General features: G+C 56.8%; 2 protein-coding genes across 5 annotated transcripts in view; one reads left to right on the top strand and one right to left on the bottom strand.

The window, feature by feature from the left end:
- The window catches only part of LOC120861351 (potassium voltage-gated channel subfamily H member 3), an 18,546-nt gene extending 14,290 nt beyond the window's left edge, over positions 1–4,256 (top strand). The window contains exons 11-15 of one of the 2 annotated variants that reach the window (XM_040237000.1): positions 762–979; positions 1,664–1,995; positions 2,398–2,504; positions 3,105–3,181; positions 3,261–4,256. In XM_040237000.1, the coding sequence (XP_040092934.1) occupies positions 762–979; positions 1,664–1,995; positions 2,398–2,504; positions 3,105–3,181; positions 3,261–3,857 (1,331 nt within the window). In that variant the 3' untranslated portion in view covers positions 3,858–4,256. Of the gene's footprint in view, positions 1–761; positions 980–1,663; positions 1,996–2,397; positions 2,505–3,071; positions 3,182–3,260 lie in introns of both variants that reach the window. The other variant, XM_040236999.1, reaches the window with a different exon arrangement.
- Positions 4,247–14,037, bottom strand: LOC120861352 (microspherule protein 1). 3 transcript variants are annotated; one of them, XM_040237002.1, is made up of 15 exons: positions 13,730–13,835; positions 12,466–12,585; positions 11,819–11,957; positions 11,335–11,473; positions 10,565–10,723; positions 10,308–10,417; positions 9,278–9,386; positions 8,835–8,973; positions 6,271–6,346; positions 5,906–5,934; positions 5,704–5,796; positions 5,435–5,517; positions 5,159–5,246; positions 4,808–4,935; positions 4,247–4,685 (listed from the first exon to the last, which is right to left on the bottom strand). In XM_040237002.1, the coding sequence occupies exons 2-15, from the start codon at positions 12,473–12,475 to the stop codon at positions 4,599–4,601; spliced, it is 1,389 nt and encodes a 462-aa protein (XP_040092936.1). In that variant the 5' UTR covers positions 12,476–12,585; positions 13,730–13,835; the 3' UTR covers positions 4,247–4,598. The 3 variants fall into 3 exon arrangements, with proteins under 3 accessions (XP_040092936.1, XP_040092937.1, XP_040092935.1); XM_040237003.1 differs by having other exon boundaries at positions 12,145–12,585; positions 13,730–13,826; XM_040237001.1 differs by lacking the exon at positions 12,466–12,585 and having other exon boundaries at positions 13,730–14,037.

Below are 14,037 nucleotides of genomic sequence, written 5' to 3'. Positions count from 1 at the left end.
AAGGAAATGAACTCTGACCGACCGTCTATGTGACCAAACACTTTATCTACACTAACTTATTTAACCCTCATCGTGTCCCTGATTGGAGACATCCTATTTTATTGATTCTAAGTCATATGTTCCCCCCCTCCAAGCCCCCCTCCACCCTGCAATTTAACATCTCTTGAGACTGGGGTGTGGACTCTGATGCCATTGTACAATCGCTGTCAGCCAGGTGGCAGTCTCACTTGGGTAGTGGGGAACCCCTCCGTTGACACCTTCTGGTAAGATGGAGAAAGCACCACAGACTCAGTTCAGGATAGGATCTGCCATATAGAAGAGGCACCAAGGTTCTGGTGCAATAATGTGACCCTCCCTCCCCCCAACATGCACACAGCACTAACTTGCTGGTTCCACATACTGGTTCCTAGACACGCTCCACCTGAATCACCCACGGGGCTTAAAAACAATTGTGCGGTCTCCAATAGATATTACGATTCTGTACGGGGAATCTGATAGATTTCTTTCCCAGAGGATTCTGATCCACATCCAACTTGGGAACCATTAGACTTAAAATTCGGGTGTTTCAGCACAGTGCTTTGACCCCAAAGGTGACTGAGCACCCGGGCCACAGGGCTGTTCTGAGAAGCCAGTGAGGCTGGCAGTGGGGGGCCGGCCAGCGTCTGGGCCCCACCGCTCTTGTCCTGGCTGGAGAGGCCCCAGGTGTCCCCCACCTGGTGGCTGAGGGACAGGGCTTGCTGACCTCTGCTGGCTCTTCTCAGGGAAGGGAGACCTGATCGGCTGTGAGCTGCCCCGGCGTGAGCAGGTGGTCAAGGCCAACGCCGACGTGAAGGGGCTGACGTACTGCGTCCTACAGTGTCTGCAGCTGGCCGGGCTGCATGAGAGCCTGGCACTGTACCCCGAGTTTGCCCCCCGCTTCAGCCGGGGCCTCCGAGGGGAGCTCAGCTACAACCTGGGTGCTGGTGGAGGCCCCGCCGAGGTGAGGGCGCCGTGTCTGTGCGTGGGAGGGCTGGAGGCCTGGGGAGTTGGAGAGGGGGTCCGTGGGGGTGCTGTGTAAGCGCACGGCCTGGTGTGAGCACCGCATGCATGATGGGGGTGGCTCCACACTCTCCCGCCCCTTCACTCCCTCACTGGCCCTTAGAGCCCAGCCCCGTCCTGCTCAGCCACCTCTCCTGCTCTCCCTGGCCCAGGAGAGTCTGACCAAGTCCACTGGTACCAGACAAGCAGGCTGTGAGGCTGCAAGGGAGGGGCGGTGCCTTCGGGTCAGGCCACATCTGCAGAGCGCCCTGCCGTGACCCAGGACCACTCTGAGGGGCTTTTGAGTTTCCCTGCCTTATGTCACTAATTCCAAACCAGTTTTTAGTACCGGGTCCTCCTGGACAGTTCAGTGTGCCTCAGAGACCAAGTAGAGGGACAGCATGTTCGTGCTTGGCTAGAATTTTGAGGGACAGTGAATGCCTCCCGGGCTGGTGGCTTTGTGATGGCAGCAGGAAAACACCCCTTCCCCCTGCTCAGTCTCCTCCTCAGGAGGTAGGAGACACCTGCATCCTGTTTTAACAAAAACAGCACCTGGCTTCTAGGACCATGAGACCTGGCGGGGGGGGAGGTCAGTGGGACACTGCGGGTGCTATCCATGCTGACTCTCTGCCCCTGCTCTCCCCAGGCAGACACCAGCTCCCTGAGTGGCGACAACACCCTCATGTCCACCCTGGAGGAGAAGGAGACAGATGGGGAGCAGGGCCCCACAGCCTCCCCAGCCCCGGCTGATGAGCCCTCCAGCCCCCTGCTGTCCCCTGGCTGCACCTCCTCGTCCTCGGCTGCCAAGCTGCTATCGCCGCGGCGAACTGCGCCCCGGCCCCGGCTGGGAGGCAGAGGGCGGGCAGGCAGGGCAGGGGCTTTGCAGGCTGAGGCCGGCCCCTCAACTCACCCCCGGAGCTTGGAGGGGCTGCGCCTGCCCCCTGTGCCATGGAGTGTGCCCCCAGATCTGAGCCCCAGGTGAGCAAGCTCTGGGCCACTGAAGTCAGGCAGAGATAGTGACAGGGCTGGGTCCCCAGCCAGGCACACTGCTGCCCTAGATGCCCATCCTTCCATGCTAACCCCTCCCAGCCTCCTCCAGGAAGCCCCCCTTGACTACCCCACCTCCTCCCTGCCCCCACTCCACCATTCAGGCCATGCACTGCTCAGAACTCTTGCTGTTTCACATCGCTCAAGCTGGAAACTGCAAGCTCCTAGGGGAAAAGGGACCACGTGTTCCACCCTTCTCTTGGGACCCCAAGCCCCTGGCCTAGCTCCAGCTCTTGTAGCTTCTGTGAACAGTGGGGCATCTTGTCCTGTAAAACAGAATACTGCAGTGGGTGTTTGTTGACTGATTTGTTGTCCTGGCACCTGCGTCCACAGGGTCGTAGATGGGATTGAGGACGGCTGTGGCTCTGACCAGCCCAAGTTCTCCTTCCGAGTGAGGCAGTCTGGCCCAGAATGTAGCAGCAGCCCTTCTCCTGGACCAGGTACTGGGGCTTAGTCCATGGGGAGGCTGGCAGAGCAGGCCCCTTGTCCTGGGGTTCTCTCAGAAACTGGCAGGGCACAGACTTTAGATGCCTTCTTGCCCTCATCCATCTGCATGGTTTGGGCGGGGGAGTTTGGTGGGTAACACCAGTACGTTGGTGTTGGAAGGTAGCTGAAATGGAGCTTAGATCTCTGCTGCCAGCTTCCTATCTGTAAAAAGGTGGTTGTGCATGTTAAATGAGATGATGTTGCTAAAACCCTTAGAAGTGTCTGGCCCACTGCGGGAGATACAGGGCTGGGGAAGCAGAGTTAAAAATGTCCACCAGGCAGGCCCGGCAGCCCTGAGAGTGTCCCCTAGGCTGGAAGACAGAACAAGAGACAGTCACGAAGGCAGCTTCCCGAGGGGGAAGCCCGAGTCAGTGTGCCCGAGGCCCCCTGGCAGTTTGCACTAGATTTAGCAACTTGGGCAAGGTTACAAATGGCTGCTCCTGGCAGCAGGCCTGGCCAGGCCAGTGTGGTCTGTGCTCACTAGGCAGAGGTCTGGACCCCACGCTGTCTTCATTTACCAGCCCTGGTTGGTAACCCCTTCCTACTGTCCACAGAGAACGGCCTGCTTACTGTCCCCCTTGGGCCCAGCGAGGTGAGGAACACAGACACGCTGGACAAGCTTCGGCAGGCGGTGGGTGAGGGGCAAGGTGGGGTGTGCCTCCTGTTGGCAGGTCCCGACTCCACTCTGACCACGCCCACCCTCCCTGCAGGTGATGGAGCTGTCTGAGCAGGTGCTGCAGATGCGGGAGGGGCTGCAGTCCCTTCGCCAGGCTGTGCAGCTGGTCCTGGCACCCCATGGGGAGGGCCCCTGCCCTCGGGCGTCAGGAGAGGGGCCCTGCCCGGCCGGCGCCTCTGGGCTGCTGCAGCCCTTGTGTGTGGACACTGGGGTGTCCTCCTACTGCCTACAGCCCTCAGCTGGCTCTGTCTTGAGTGGGACCTGGCCCCACCCTCGTCCAGGGCCCCCTCCCCTTGTGGCTCCTTGGCCCTGGGGCCCTCCCGCATCTCAGAGCTCACCATGGCCTCGAGCCACTGCTTTTTGGACCTCCACCTCTGACTCGGAGCCCCCTGGCTCAGGAGAACTCTGCCCTGAGCCCAGCACCCCTGGCTCGCCGCCTCCTGAGGAAGGGGCTAGGACTGGGCCTCCAGAGCCCGTGACCCAGGCTGAGGCTGCTAGCACCGGAGAGCCCCCACCAGCTTCGGGGGGCCACGCCTTGCCCTGGGAGCCCCATAGCCTGGAGATGGTGCTTATCGGCTGCCATGGCTCTGGCACGGTCCAGTGGACCCAGGAAGAAGGCACAGGGGTCTGACCACCAGCCTCAGAACTCAGTGTTGCCAGACCTGCTTCCATCTGCTGCTCTGCCCAAGCTCAGGGTGGAGAAGGGGACAGCCACCCCCCACCCCCCAGGGACTCCGTGCTACCTTCGGACTCAGGGTAGGGAGCTAGACAGCAAATGGAAGGCCTGGCCCCGGACTCACAGGGTGGGTGGGAACTTCAGGGGCAGGCCCCAGCCCAGGAATCTCTGGGCTCCTACTCCTGGGGCCCTTGCTCCTCTCAGCCTGCTCCTCTGACCACCTTGTCGCCCTCTGCAGGCTGGGGGACAGTGGCCCGAGGCCCAGGAGGGGTTCTGCTATCCCCTGCATGTGCCCTGCCTCACCTGTCACCTTGTTTTTTATATTAAAAAGAGAATAAAGAAACTACTTTGGAACTCAGTGCTTTGTATTTACAAAAGAAAAATAATAAAAGAAAAGCCTGAAGCTATTAATAATCAGCTGAAGATAGGGAGCAAAGGCGGGAGTCTGGGGGAAAGGGCAGGATCGTCTGCAGAGAGAAGGAGGGGCTCTGGCACTAAGGAAGCTGAGGGTCCCAGCCTCAGGTGCTTTCCCAGGGCCAGCCCCACCCTCCCACAGAGGCTCAGATCGAGGGGCCAGGAGCCGAGTCTCCCGCTGCCCACTCTGGTTTCTCCAGGAGCCTGAGTCCCCAGCTCCAGGGGCTGGGATGGCAGGGGACGCTGAGGCCAGAGAGAGCCCATGGGTCCCACCACCACTCCTCACTGTGGCGTGATCTTGGCAGCCTCGGCCCGAATGAGGGCAATGAGGTCCTGGTTGATAAGGAAGACAAATCGCAGGCTGGCAATCTGTGGGCAGGAGAGAAGGGGTAGCTGAGGACGGAGGTGAGACTGGGGCTAGGGCCAAGCCTACACTCTGGCTCACCACACCCCATGGTTCACCCTGGCCTTTCCACCTGCCCCCAGCTCACCTCCACGACTGAGTTGTTGCTAAGGCGCCACTTGGAGCCACACAGCACAGGCCGTCCATCAATGTAGATGGGCCGCCGGCCCTCATTGGCAATGAAGAAATCACCATTGTTTTTCAGCTTGATGATACCTTCGGGAAAAGAAAGGAAAGGGCTATGACAGGATGAGGGAAGCTAGAAAAGGGTCTGAAACCCACATGTACCCTCTGCTTCCTGGGGACACTACAAGGCACCCAGCACCTCCAAGTTAGGGATCTTAAAACACCAGCTCCTCAGCCCGTCTGTCCCCAAGGCTTCCATGGAGGCCAAGGCCTGGGGCTGGAGGAACCTTCTCACGCTGCTCCCTGCGGATACCTTGCTTCCGGGAGATCTTCCAGGCCGGACCCTCCAGGGACAGGTCCACATCAATCTGGTTGTCCTTGGTCGCTCTGCCGAGGGTGATCTGGGAAAATGGGGCAGGTGAGGGCTGGGACCTGAGGAATGGGAGGGGTCCACACAGGCCAGGGAAAGATGAGAAATCAGGACCAGACATAGAAAGGGCTCTGAGGGGAAGATCAACGGGGGGGGACCTCACAAGGGGCTGTGGGGATGGGGATGGGGACAACGACGGGGAGGGCCGGCCAGCCTCACCTCTCTAGAGCGCATCAGGTACCGCACCATGCGGCCCCGCAGCACCGCCAGGGTCTGGTTGTCGAAGTCTGGGGAGCTCATGCCTGGGGGAGAGCAGCTTGTGTCAGGGGAGAGCCCCAGTGTGGAAGGTGGGGAACCAGGCCAGGATCCACTGAGGGAGAGGAGCTACAGGTCTGGGAGAGGAGGGTGAGCCCAGCCCAGCAACCCAGGTGCTCGAGGTGTGGCGAAGGGAGTGAGAGTGCGAGCTTGCTGGCCCCTGGACTCCTCACCTGTGATGCTATCTACTAGCACCTGCCACTTATGCAGTTCCTGTTCCAGCTGCCGAATCTCCCGTTTCTGGCGCCGGTCAGCCACGGTCAGCTCTGGGGTGAGGTGGGGTGTAAGATCTGAGGTCATCGGCACCTTGTACTATTCCTTTCTGTTCCAGCAGGAGCTCCCACCCCCTCAACGTTCCCACCAGGGCACACTCACCATGTTCCAGGACTTCATCTCGCATGTCCCTGGGGGGCGAGAAGAGAAGGATGAATCAAGCTCCAATTCAAGCTTACCTGCCATCACTATTAGGTACTATTTGGCTCACTAGGGTCTCGCAGCCCAGCGGCCCTGTAGGCTGCTCCTCTGGTCCCAGCTGAGCCTCCTTCCCTGGGGTGGGGGGTCACGTACAAAGGGTGGAGGTTGGGGTAAGGAGGGCTCAGCAGGGAGACCAGGCACAACAGCTGCAACTGGGACTCCAGGCCCTGCAGTGAGAGGCAGGGCTGGGCAGTGTGGGAGCTGCCTGGGGAGTCCTTGGGAGACACATGGCTCTCTGTGCCCTGCTTGTGACCCCAGCCACTCACTTGAGCTTACTGTCATCAATCAAGTCCTCTGCGTCGGAAAAGTTCAGCACTTGGTCCCCCTTGGGCAGCGGCTGCACTGAACGAAGGACAGAGGGAGGGTCAGTGCCAATGCTCCCACTCACCCCCGCGACGCTGAGCAGACAATGGAACCAACAGGATAAACTGTAGAGAGAGCCCATGGGGACGGCCTCGCGCTGAAATCAACAACAGTGACCCTGACACAGGTAACGGAGTGCACGCAGATCAGACTGTGCGCTACTCTGGCACAGAGCATCCCAGGGTTAGCTGGGGCAGAGGCGGTTCTAGAAAGTGCAGGGAATGAAAGCTGACCTTTGTGTGCTCTCTCAGTGTGCAAAGAGTTCCCGCTGACAAAACTTGCTCTATGCAGGGAAGGCACTACTATGAGCTGCACGTTACAGATGAGCAGAGGAGGGCGGGTTAAGCTCTGTGACTCTAGTTCAGGACAGAATCAGGAATCAAGGCTGCTTTCCTGATTCCAAGTCTAAACTGCTCCCTCTACTACATCACATGCTCCCAAACATTTCCTGCCACAAGGAGCTGAGAGGCACAGGACAGTCAAGTCTCATTCAGGAGGTGTCAGAAGGAGCCTTAAAACCAGTGTTTTCAAACTGTGGGTCAATACGTATTAATGGGCCATGAAATGCCTTTTCTTTCCAAAAAAAAAAAAAAGAAATGGAATATAATCATATGTAGTCAGATATAGACTACACCCACCAGATAATAGGATAAATACTGACTTTTTTTTTAATGAAAAAGTTTTATGAAAGTTTTTCAGTTCTTTGTGGTCAAAATGTAGAAAGGGCCAGGGTCCTCAAATCTGAGAACTCCTCCTTCACGGTCAGTGGTTCCTAGGACTGCAGTGTCTGCTCAGCAAGAGTTCTACTAGCTAGTGAAACTGCTGGCTTAGGAGCCTGACAACCCGAGGTGTCGTCACTGCCGGGGAAGCAACGGGGAGGGGGGCTGCACAGGAGCCACAAATGCTCCATCCCTACTGCCTCTCCTCCCCGCCGCCGTCACCCTAGTCCAGACTGGGTGGGAGATGGGGCTGGGGCAGTCACCCCTCCACAGCTGCCTGAATCCTACCAACCTAACATCCAGCTGACCTGAAAAGTGAGCAGTGTATGCTCCCTGTTGCTAGAGACTCCAAGCACCAAATAGCCAAGAAATCAAATACCCACACAGCATGACTCTTGCAAAGTTATACCTTTACGTTAGCAAATTTACACAAGATAACTTTCAAAAGAGTGACAAAGGAGCTAGCTATAGCAGCAAAAATAAACTTTATCCAGTGTCTGCTCTCTCTGTGGGACGTCAGTGACAGCTGAGCCTGGGCGAGCAGCAGAGATCTGGAAGCTGCAGGAATAAAGGAGGCACACTGCACACTAAATTCAGAGATCCTCAGGAAGAGAAGATGGGGCCTCTCCTGACACGATTTCCTAAAATCCTCTGCTGCTGCTAAGTCACTTCAGTTGTGTCCGACTCTGTGCGACCCCACAGACAGCAGCCCACCAGGCTCCCCCGTCCGTGGGATTCTCCAGGCAAGAACACTGGAGTGGGTTGCCATTTCCCTCTCCAATGCATGAAAGTGAAAAGTGAAAGTGAAGTTGCTCAGTCGTGTCCGACTCTTCGCAATCCCATGGACTGCAGCCCACCAGGCTCCTCCACCCATGAGATTTTCCAGGCAAGAGTACTGGAGTGGGGTGCCATTGCCCTCTCCAAAATCCTCTGCTAGGAATCTTCTATTATCCAGAAGCTACAAAACCTAGCGAGTAAGGTGAAGGGCAGAACCATGGCTTGATTTTCGGATCAGTGTAAACCACTATATGGCAGCCAACATGCAACAGTACTTAAGAAGTACTGTAAAGTAAAGTGTGCTCGGACTATGCAGGTCTGCCCCTGAATCTTAAATCTAACTGAAGAGTTTCTTCCCATCTAATTGGACCACTTTGCTAATACTCATTAGGAGACTGAGCATCTTGTTGGCAAGGGAAGAGAGGAATTGGAGAGCATTCTGACCCCTGGGAAAGAGGAAGACAGGTGGCCTGGGTGTGAAGCCCCTGCGGGGATTTCTGAGTGGCCTGAAGGCAGCCCCACAGCCTGGTGGGAGGAAAGTGGAGAGAGGGAAAGGACAGAAAGGCTTAGAGAAAATGGTCTTTATCTCCAGGGAGGGAAAGGGGGGAGGGTGAGCACTGAAAGACTTTTGCATTTTACTAAAGTTTGAAAGTTACTCATGAAGAAAATATTAACGTGTTATTTATGTAATTGTCAAACATGTCAAAAAAGCAAGCTAATCGAGAAGTAGAAGACCCTGCTGTTTAGTCTTTTTGCTCAAGATTCTAGGCAATTCTGGCTACCTTTACCATCAAGACCATTCCAGCCATGCTCCCTCCCTCTGGAAGGAAGTGGTTTTTGCTGCAAAAAGAGGTGAACAAGACCCTGGGAACCAGAGGATTTGTTACAAGGCACTTAAGAGCGGCTGCATCCAGCCCCCTCCGCACTCATACATACACACCCCCACTCTGCCAGATCCTGGGCCCAGTTACCTGTCTGGTCCTCCAACAGGTAATACTGCTTCATGAGCTGCCAGTGGGCCTGCAGAGCCTTGGCAGTACGGGCCAGGTAGAAGGCATCGGGGTGTCTGTGCAGCAGGTCCTGGAAGGTCTCCAAGGTGGGCTGGCTGGTCTGCAGGGCAGGGAGTATGCTCTGGGCATCAGGGTTTCCTTGTCCTGCCCCTGCCTCACCGTCTGTGCCCAATACCCCAGTCCTCATCAGGAGATGGAAAAAGTGACAGCTCCTGCCTGCCAGGAGCCAGGCTTGGCTCTCCCAGAGGACCCCGTCCACAGAGGCCCTGCAGGTGTACACGTGTCTGCAGGGTAAGTCCCCAGGCAGTGCAGCCTCCCTGCAGTCAGTGCAGCCTCCCTGCAGTCAGTTTCCCAGATGACTGGTTCCTGCCCTACCCCCTAGTCTTACTAGCCCTCAGCCTTACCGATCCCACTTTGCTCAGCAGCTGTTCCTCAGCCTTGCTAAACAGCGCCTTGCTCTGGATGGCTGCAATGGCCTCTGGGTGCAGCTGTCTCATGGCCTGGCAGGCCAGCCTGGGAAGAAGGGAGACAGAGAGCAGGGCAGGGTTGAAGACAGGGTGTCAAGCAATCTGGGGTTCCTACTTCTCCAAAGCCTGCAGGCCTTTGCAATCCACATCTCAAAGATCCAAGCCCTCAACAGAAGGGCCCGAGGTGATGAGCAAGGCACCAGTGGCCTTGTGGGTTTGTCAAAAACAGGAACAGGCAATTCAGAAAACTCAGGCTCCTGTGCTCAACCCTGTGAAGAGACTCAAGGGCACAGCTGCCTAGAGGCCAGTCCTGAGGGCGATCCTAAGACCAGTTGCTGCTCCCACCCCAAGACCTTTGCCCTTACTTGACTAAAGCGGCCACCCTCTAGACACCAAACCACGCCCTGCCCATTTCCTGGTGTATCACAGCTGTGGCTATAGCTTAAGTGGCACCATCGTCTGTGGAGTAGAAGATGGATGTTAAGCATTATTCTGATATTGTCAAACGACGTGCCTGAGGAGGAAGTGAGTGTGTTGTGCGTGTGCAGAGGTGTATCGGGAACTCAGACTGCTAGAACTGGAAGGGACCCTGGTGTTCTTCTGTTCCAACTACTTCTTATGAAGGAAGCAACTGTGGGAGGTCAGTGTGGGAAAGCTGGAAGGTGACCGCCCTAAACCACCATGCATAAGGCAGTAGGACAGGGCTCCCAGAACTCATTCTGGTGTTTTCTCTAGTGCTACTTCCTCGGCTTCCAGGCCCTTGTTCTCAGCATCCAGCCTGGACTAGCAAGGTTGATATCAGGAAGAAGCTTCCCCCTAAAGCCTGGGAGGTCTTGGTATCATCTCAGAGAATACCAGGCCCCAGGGAGCCCTGCCTCCCAGCCCCTCTCTTGTAAAATTCTTTCTGTTCAAGAACCAAATCCTGGTGTCCCCAGTACCATGCCGCCACTGGGGCCAGCTCACTCACTTGGAGATGACAGGATCGTAGAGCAGGGCGTACCAGCGCTCCTGGACTTCCCGCAGGGTGAAGCGGCAGCTGAACTTCACACCCAGGTGGACAGATGTCAGGTCATTGGTCTGCAAGACCCCAGAGCAGTTTGTTCCAGCCTTGAAACTGGGAAATACCCTCCCGTGCCACCTCAAGACACTGCCAGGCTAGCTGGGGGCTGAGAACTGGAAGTGGTGAGGAAAAGGGAACAAGACCCCTGTGGGAGGAAGCACTACCTGTAACACGGCATTGATGAGCAGGAGGTCGTCCGCAGGCTTCCAGCGGCCCAGGTCCTTGGTCACCTGCAGTGGCTGTTTGCTCTTCTTCACACGCTTGGTGAGTCCAGGGGCTGAGGCAGGGCTGGGCGGCACAGGTGTGCTAGGGGTCTTGGACACCTGGGCAGAGGGCAGGAGCAGAGTGAGCTCAGAGCTGGCACCAGGGCAGCTGGGGCTTTAGAACCAGAGCTTTGTACAGCCCCACCCAACAAGAAGCCACAGGCAGGGAGCTCAGCTTTCTAATACCAGCCCCTCCCCATTCCCGCCCCCATCAAAGTATTTCTACATAGTCCTAGACCATATGGGGTCTTCTTTCTGCTGATGGTGCCCCCAACCCCGGAGTGGAGGGTGGGTGGGGAGGATACCAGGAAAACACTCTTGCTGGTACAGTGTCTGGGGCCAGAGCAATGCCACCTGGGGGTTATTTTTACACCCAGCAATGCTGGGAACAGGCTGTCTGCTCCCAGAATAGATACACGCTCTATGCCTCCCACACAGAATGTGATACAGGATGCGCTGACAGGGTGGTGGTGGTGGGGGGGGGCAGCAAGAAAGGGGGAATAGTGAGATGGGCTCCCAGGAGGCAGGCATCTGAGGTTGGGGCTGGGGCGGCTTGATCCTCTCACAAGCCTCCTCTGCAGGGCTCTTGCCAGCTGGCGAAGGTTGTGGGGAAACACGAAATCTGGCACTGGCCCCCACCCCCTGTTACTCCCCATTCTCCCAATCCTCACCTTCTTCTTCTCACTGGAGGAAGGTTCGCTCCCTGAACAGCGCCCTGGTTCCACCCCACTGGCCCCCTTCGCCCGGGTAGAGGACTTAGCCAGGCTGCTCTCCACCAGCTCATCATCGAACTTCTTCCTCTTGATGAACCTGTGAAGAGTCCTACTCAGTGAGCTCTCCGTGCCCCACTCCCAGTACCCACTCACCCACACCCAGCCTCCAAAGGAGAGCAGGTTCCCAGCAGTCAGAGTGCTCACTGCTCTGGCTCAGTGGTCAAGGCGTGGAACCTCTATGCGCCAACCCTCTGAGATGACAGGGTACCACACCACAAAGACTTCACATCAAAGACCCAAGATCTCCCTCCCTTGCTCAGCCTCAAGGAGAGGGACTTAGTAAGGTCAGGAAAAGCAGAAGCCTCTGCCAGCGCAGGCCCCAGAGGGGTGCGGGGGTGAAGGCATGCCAGTCTCCGTTTCTGGCCCTTCAAACCCTTATTACCTAGAGGAGCTTCTCCGTTTAGGGATGGTCCCCAAGGCCTGAGAGGAGGCCCGCTTCTGCCCTGCCAGTGACTCCTCATCCTCTGAGCGGCTGGCAGTGCCCGATGCCATCAGGGATGAATCTAGGAGCCCCTGAGAATCTAGAAAACAGAGAAGTAGTGAAGTCAGAGCTCCTAATTGCCAAGCAGAGCCTTGAGCCTCTGCACAAGGGACCCCTACTTAGCCCCCCTTTCCCAGCCAGCCCTCTTGGTCCCTCCCCTGCCTCCTTCACATTTGAGGTTTTAAGGTTGGAGTTCCTTGGCCATCCAGTCCCATCTGGGCCCAGACCTTCCACGCTGGGCAGTTCTCCCGGTGCCACGTGTCATGTCGTGCAGCACATGGTGCTCAGGTCAGACTGGTGATGCCGACACACCGGGCTCTGGGCATAACTGCTCCCTCTGCCATCAAAATGCAGCCATGCCAAAGAGCAGCAGCTCAACAGAAAGTCAGTCAATTGTGGCCTCTGCCGAGAGGTACGTGGGTGGTGCTGGCCCAGGGGGAGGTGGCAATGCCCAGCCAGGACCGAAAGACACACGTGCCAGGCACGGGGTGGAATCAGCAGATGCTTGGCGCCTGAGCGTTTGGGGAGCTGGCCCGGCCTCATACTACCTTTGTCCATCCTCTTACAGTCCCAAAGCCACTGGTTCCAAACCACAGGGCTAGAAGGAAGGGTCCCACAGGCTCATCCAAGGATTCTGACCAGGTGAGCTTAGAGGCCGAGAGGAGATTCTGCAAAGGAGAAATGAGGCTCCCTGAGGCTCAGATTTCCATCTGGCCACCCTCACCTCCTTATACTGAAACTGGTCCTCAGCATCCCATAAGTTAGCGAAAACACCAGAAGGGATACAATATATTCTGCCAATATGACCCTAATAAACCAGTGGCCCTTTGAAGGTCACCAACATCTCTGAGACAGTGATAAAAGCTAGGAACCCTAGAAAAATGTACACATTTCAGGAAGTTCACAAACCCCTCTAATTCTACTAACAGCCTCTACGTGAAGGGCCTTGACTCCAAACTAGCAAGAAACAAAGGATTCTTTTGCTTTGTCAGCTGCCCACTCGGCTCCCCTCCCAGTCCAAAGCACGGGAAAGGAAAAGGAGATGGGACTCCAACCAGTTTACCTTTTTTTTTTTCATTTGAAGCTTTGGCTAAAGATTTAGAGGGCGTTACTTCGTGGAAGTTAAAAAACGCGGCTTGGTCACTGAGCAAACATCAACCGCCGTCTGGGGGACCCTCGCCTAAGACCGAAGAACTCGTACTGAGGACTCTCCGGTCCCGCCCCTCCTGATCAGGGACGCTTCTGACCAGGAAGCGCTCCAGCCCTACCCGCAGGTGCGCTCGTCAAACCGCTCCATCGGATACGGTTGGGAATTTAGCCACTTGGGTGGGGAAAGGGTGAAGAGCCCGATGCCGCCGTTACACTGAGGCAGGGTCTGCGCCCCCTTCCTTTTCTGGCCCTCCGCCCTTCGTTCTCCCCGCCAAATGCACACCCAAAGTAGGGAATTTGTCCGGGTCTGTTTCAGGGGCTCGGGATAGAAGTGGTGAAGTCAGTCCTGCAACTCAAAAGCAAAGCACCGAATGAACCCTGATGCTCTCGGAGCCTTGATTCAAGCCCCAGGGGCCGGTGGCGGGGGAAGGTAGTCAACTCCCAGGCTAATTCTCACCCTACCTTTGGCAAGCTACCTTTGCGCATGCGTAACTTATCGGACCAAATTCTGGCCCGGTCCGGCCCACGCATGCGCAGATTTTCGGGGCGCTACCGGGGCGGGGCCCCAAACCTGGGGGGGATCGTACCCGGCAGCACTCTGAGAAACCCCATTTCACCCTCAACTCTCCTCAGAACCCTCAAAGGCGAACAGCGAAGTCTCACCATTCCTAGGCTGCCAGTTCCAACACTTTCTCCGCGGCGACGGCAGCAGCCGCAGGGCCAAGGCCGGCTTCCGTGAGGTCCGTCTGCTTCCGGGTCTACGAACTAAGGGTTGAGCAATCCCTTCCGGTTCGCCCCGACTACGTAAGTAAAGGGGTGTGGCCATGGTACCGAAGATATTACCTTTTTGTTATCAGCCGAAATTAAAGTCTTTCCTAATTGAAACACCTTGTTGGGAGACATCAAGTATTATAGGCCCCAAGTTGGAGGAAGTGATTAAAGGGAAAGGCGAGACTTGGAGCCGGATAGCC

This window comes from Oryx dammah, unplaced genomic scaffold, assembly GCF_014754425.2.
Source record: "Oryx dammah isolate SB20612 unplaced genomic scaffold, SCBI_Odam_1.1 HiC_scaffold_11232, whole genome shotgun sequence".
Taxonomy (NCBI): domain Eukaryota; kingdom Metazoa; phylum Chordata; class Mammalia; order Artiodactyla; family Bovidae; genus Oryx; species Oryx dammah.
Note: the sequence above shows the minus strand (reverse complement) of the source record. Positions and strands in the feature narration are given on the sequence as shown.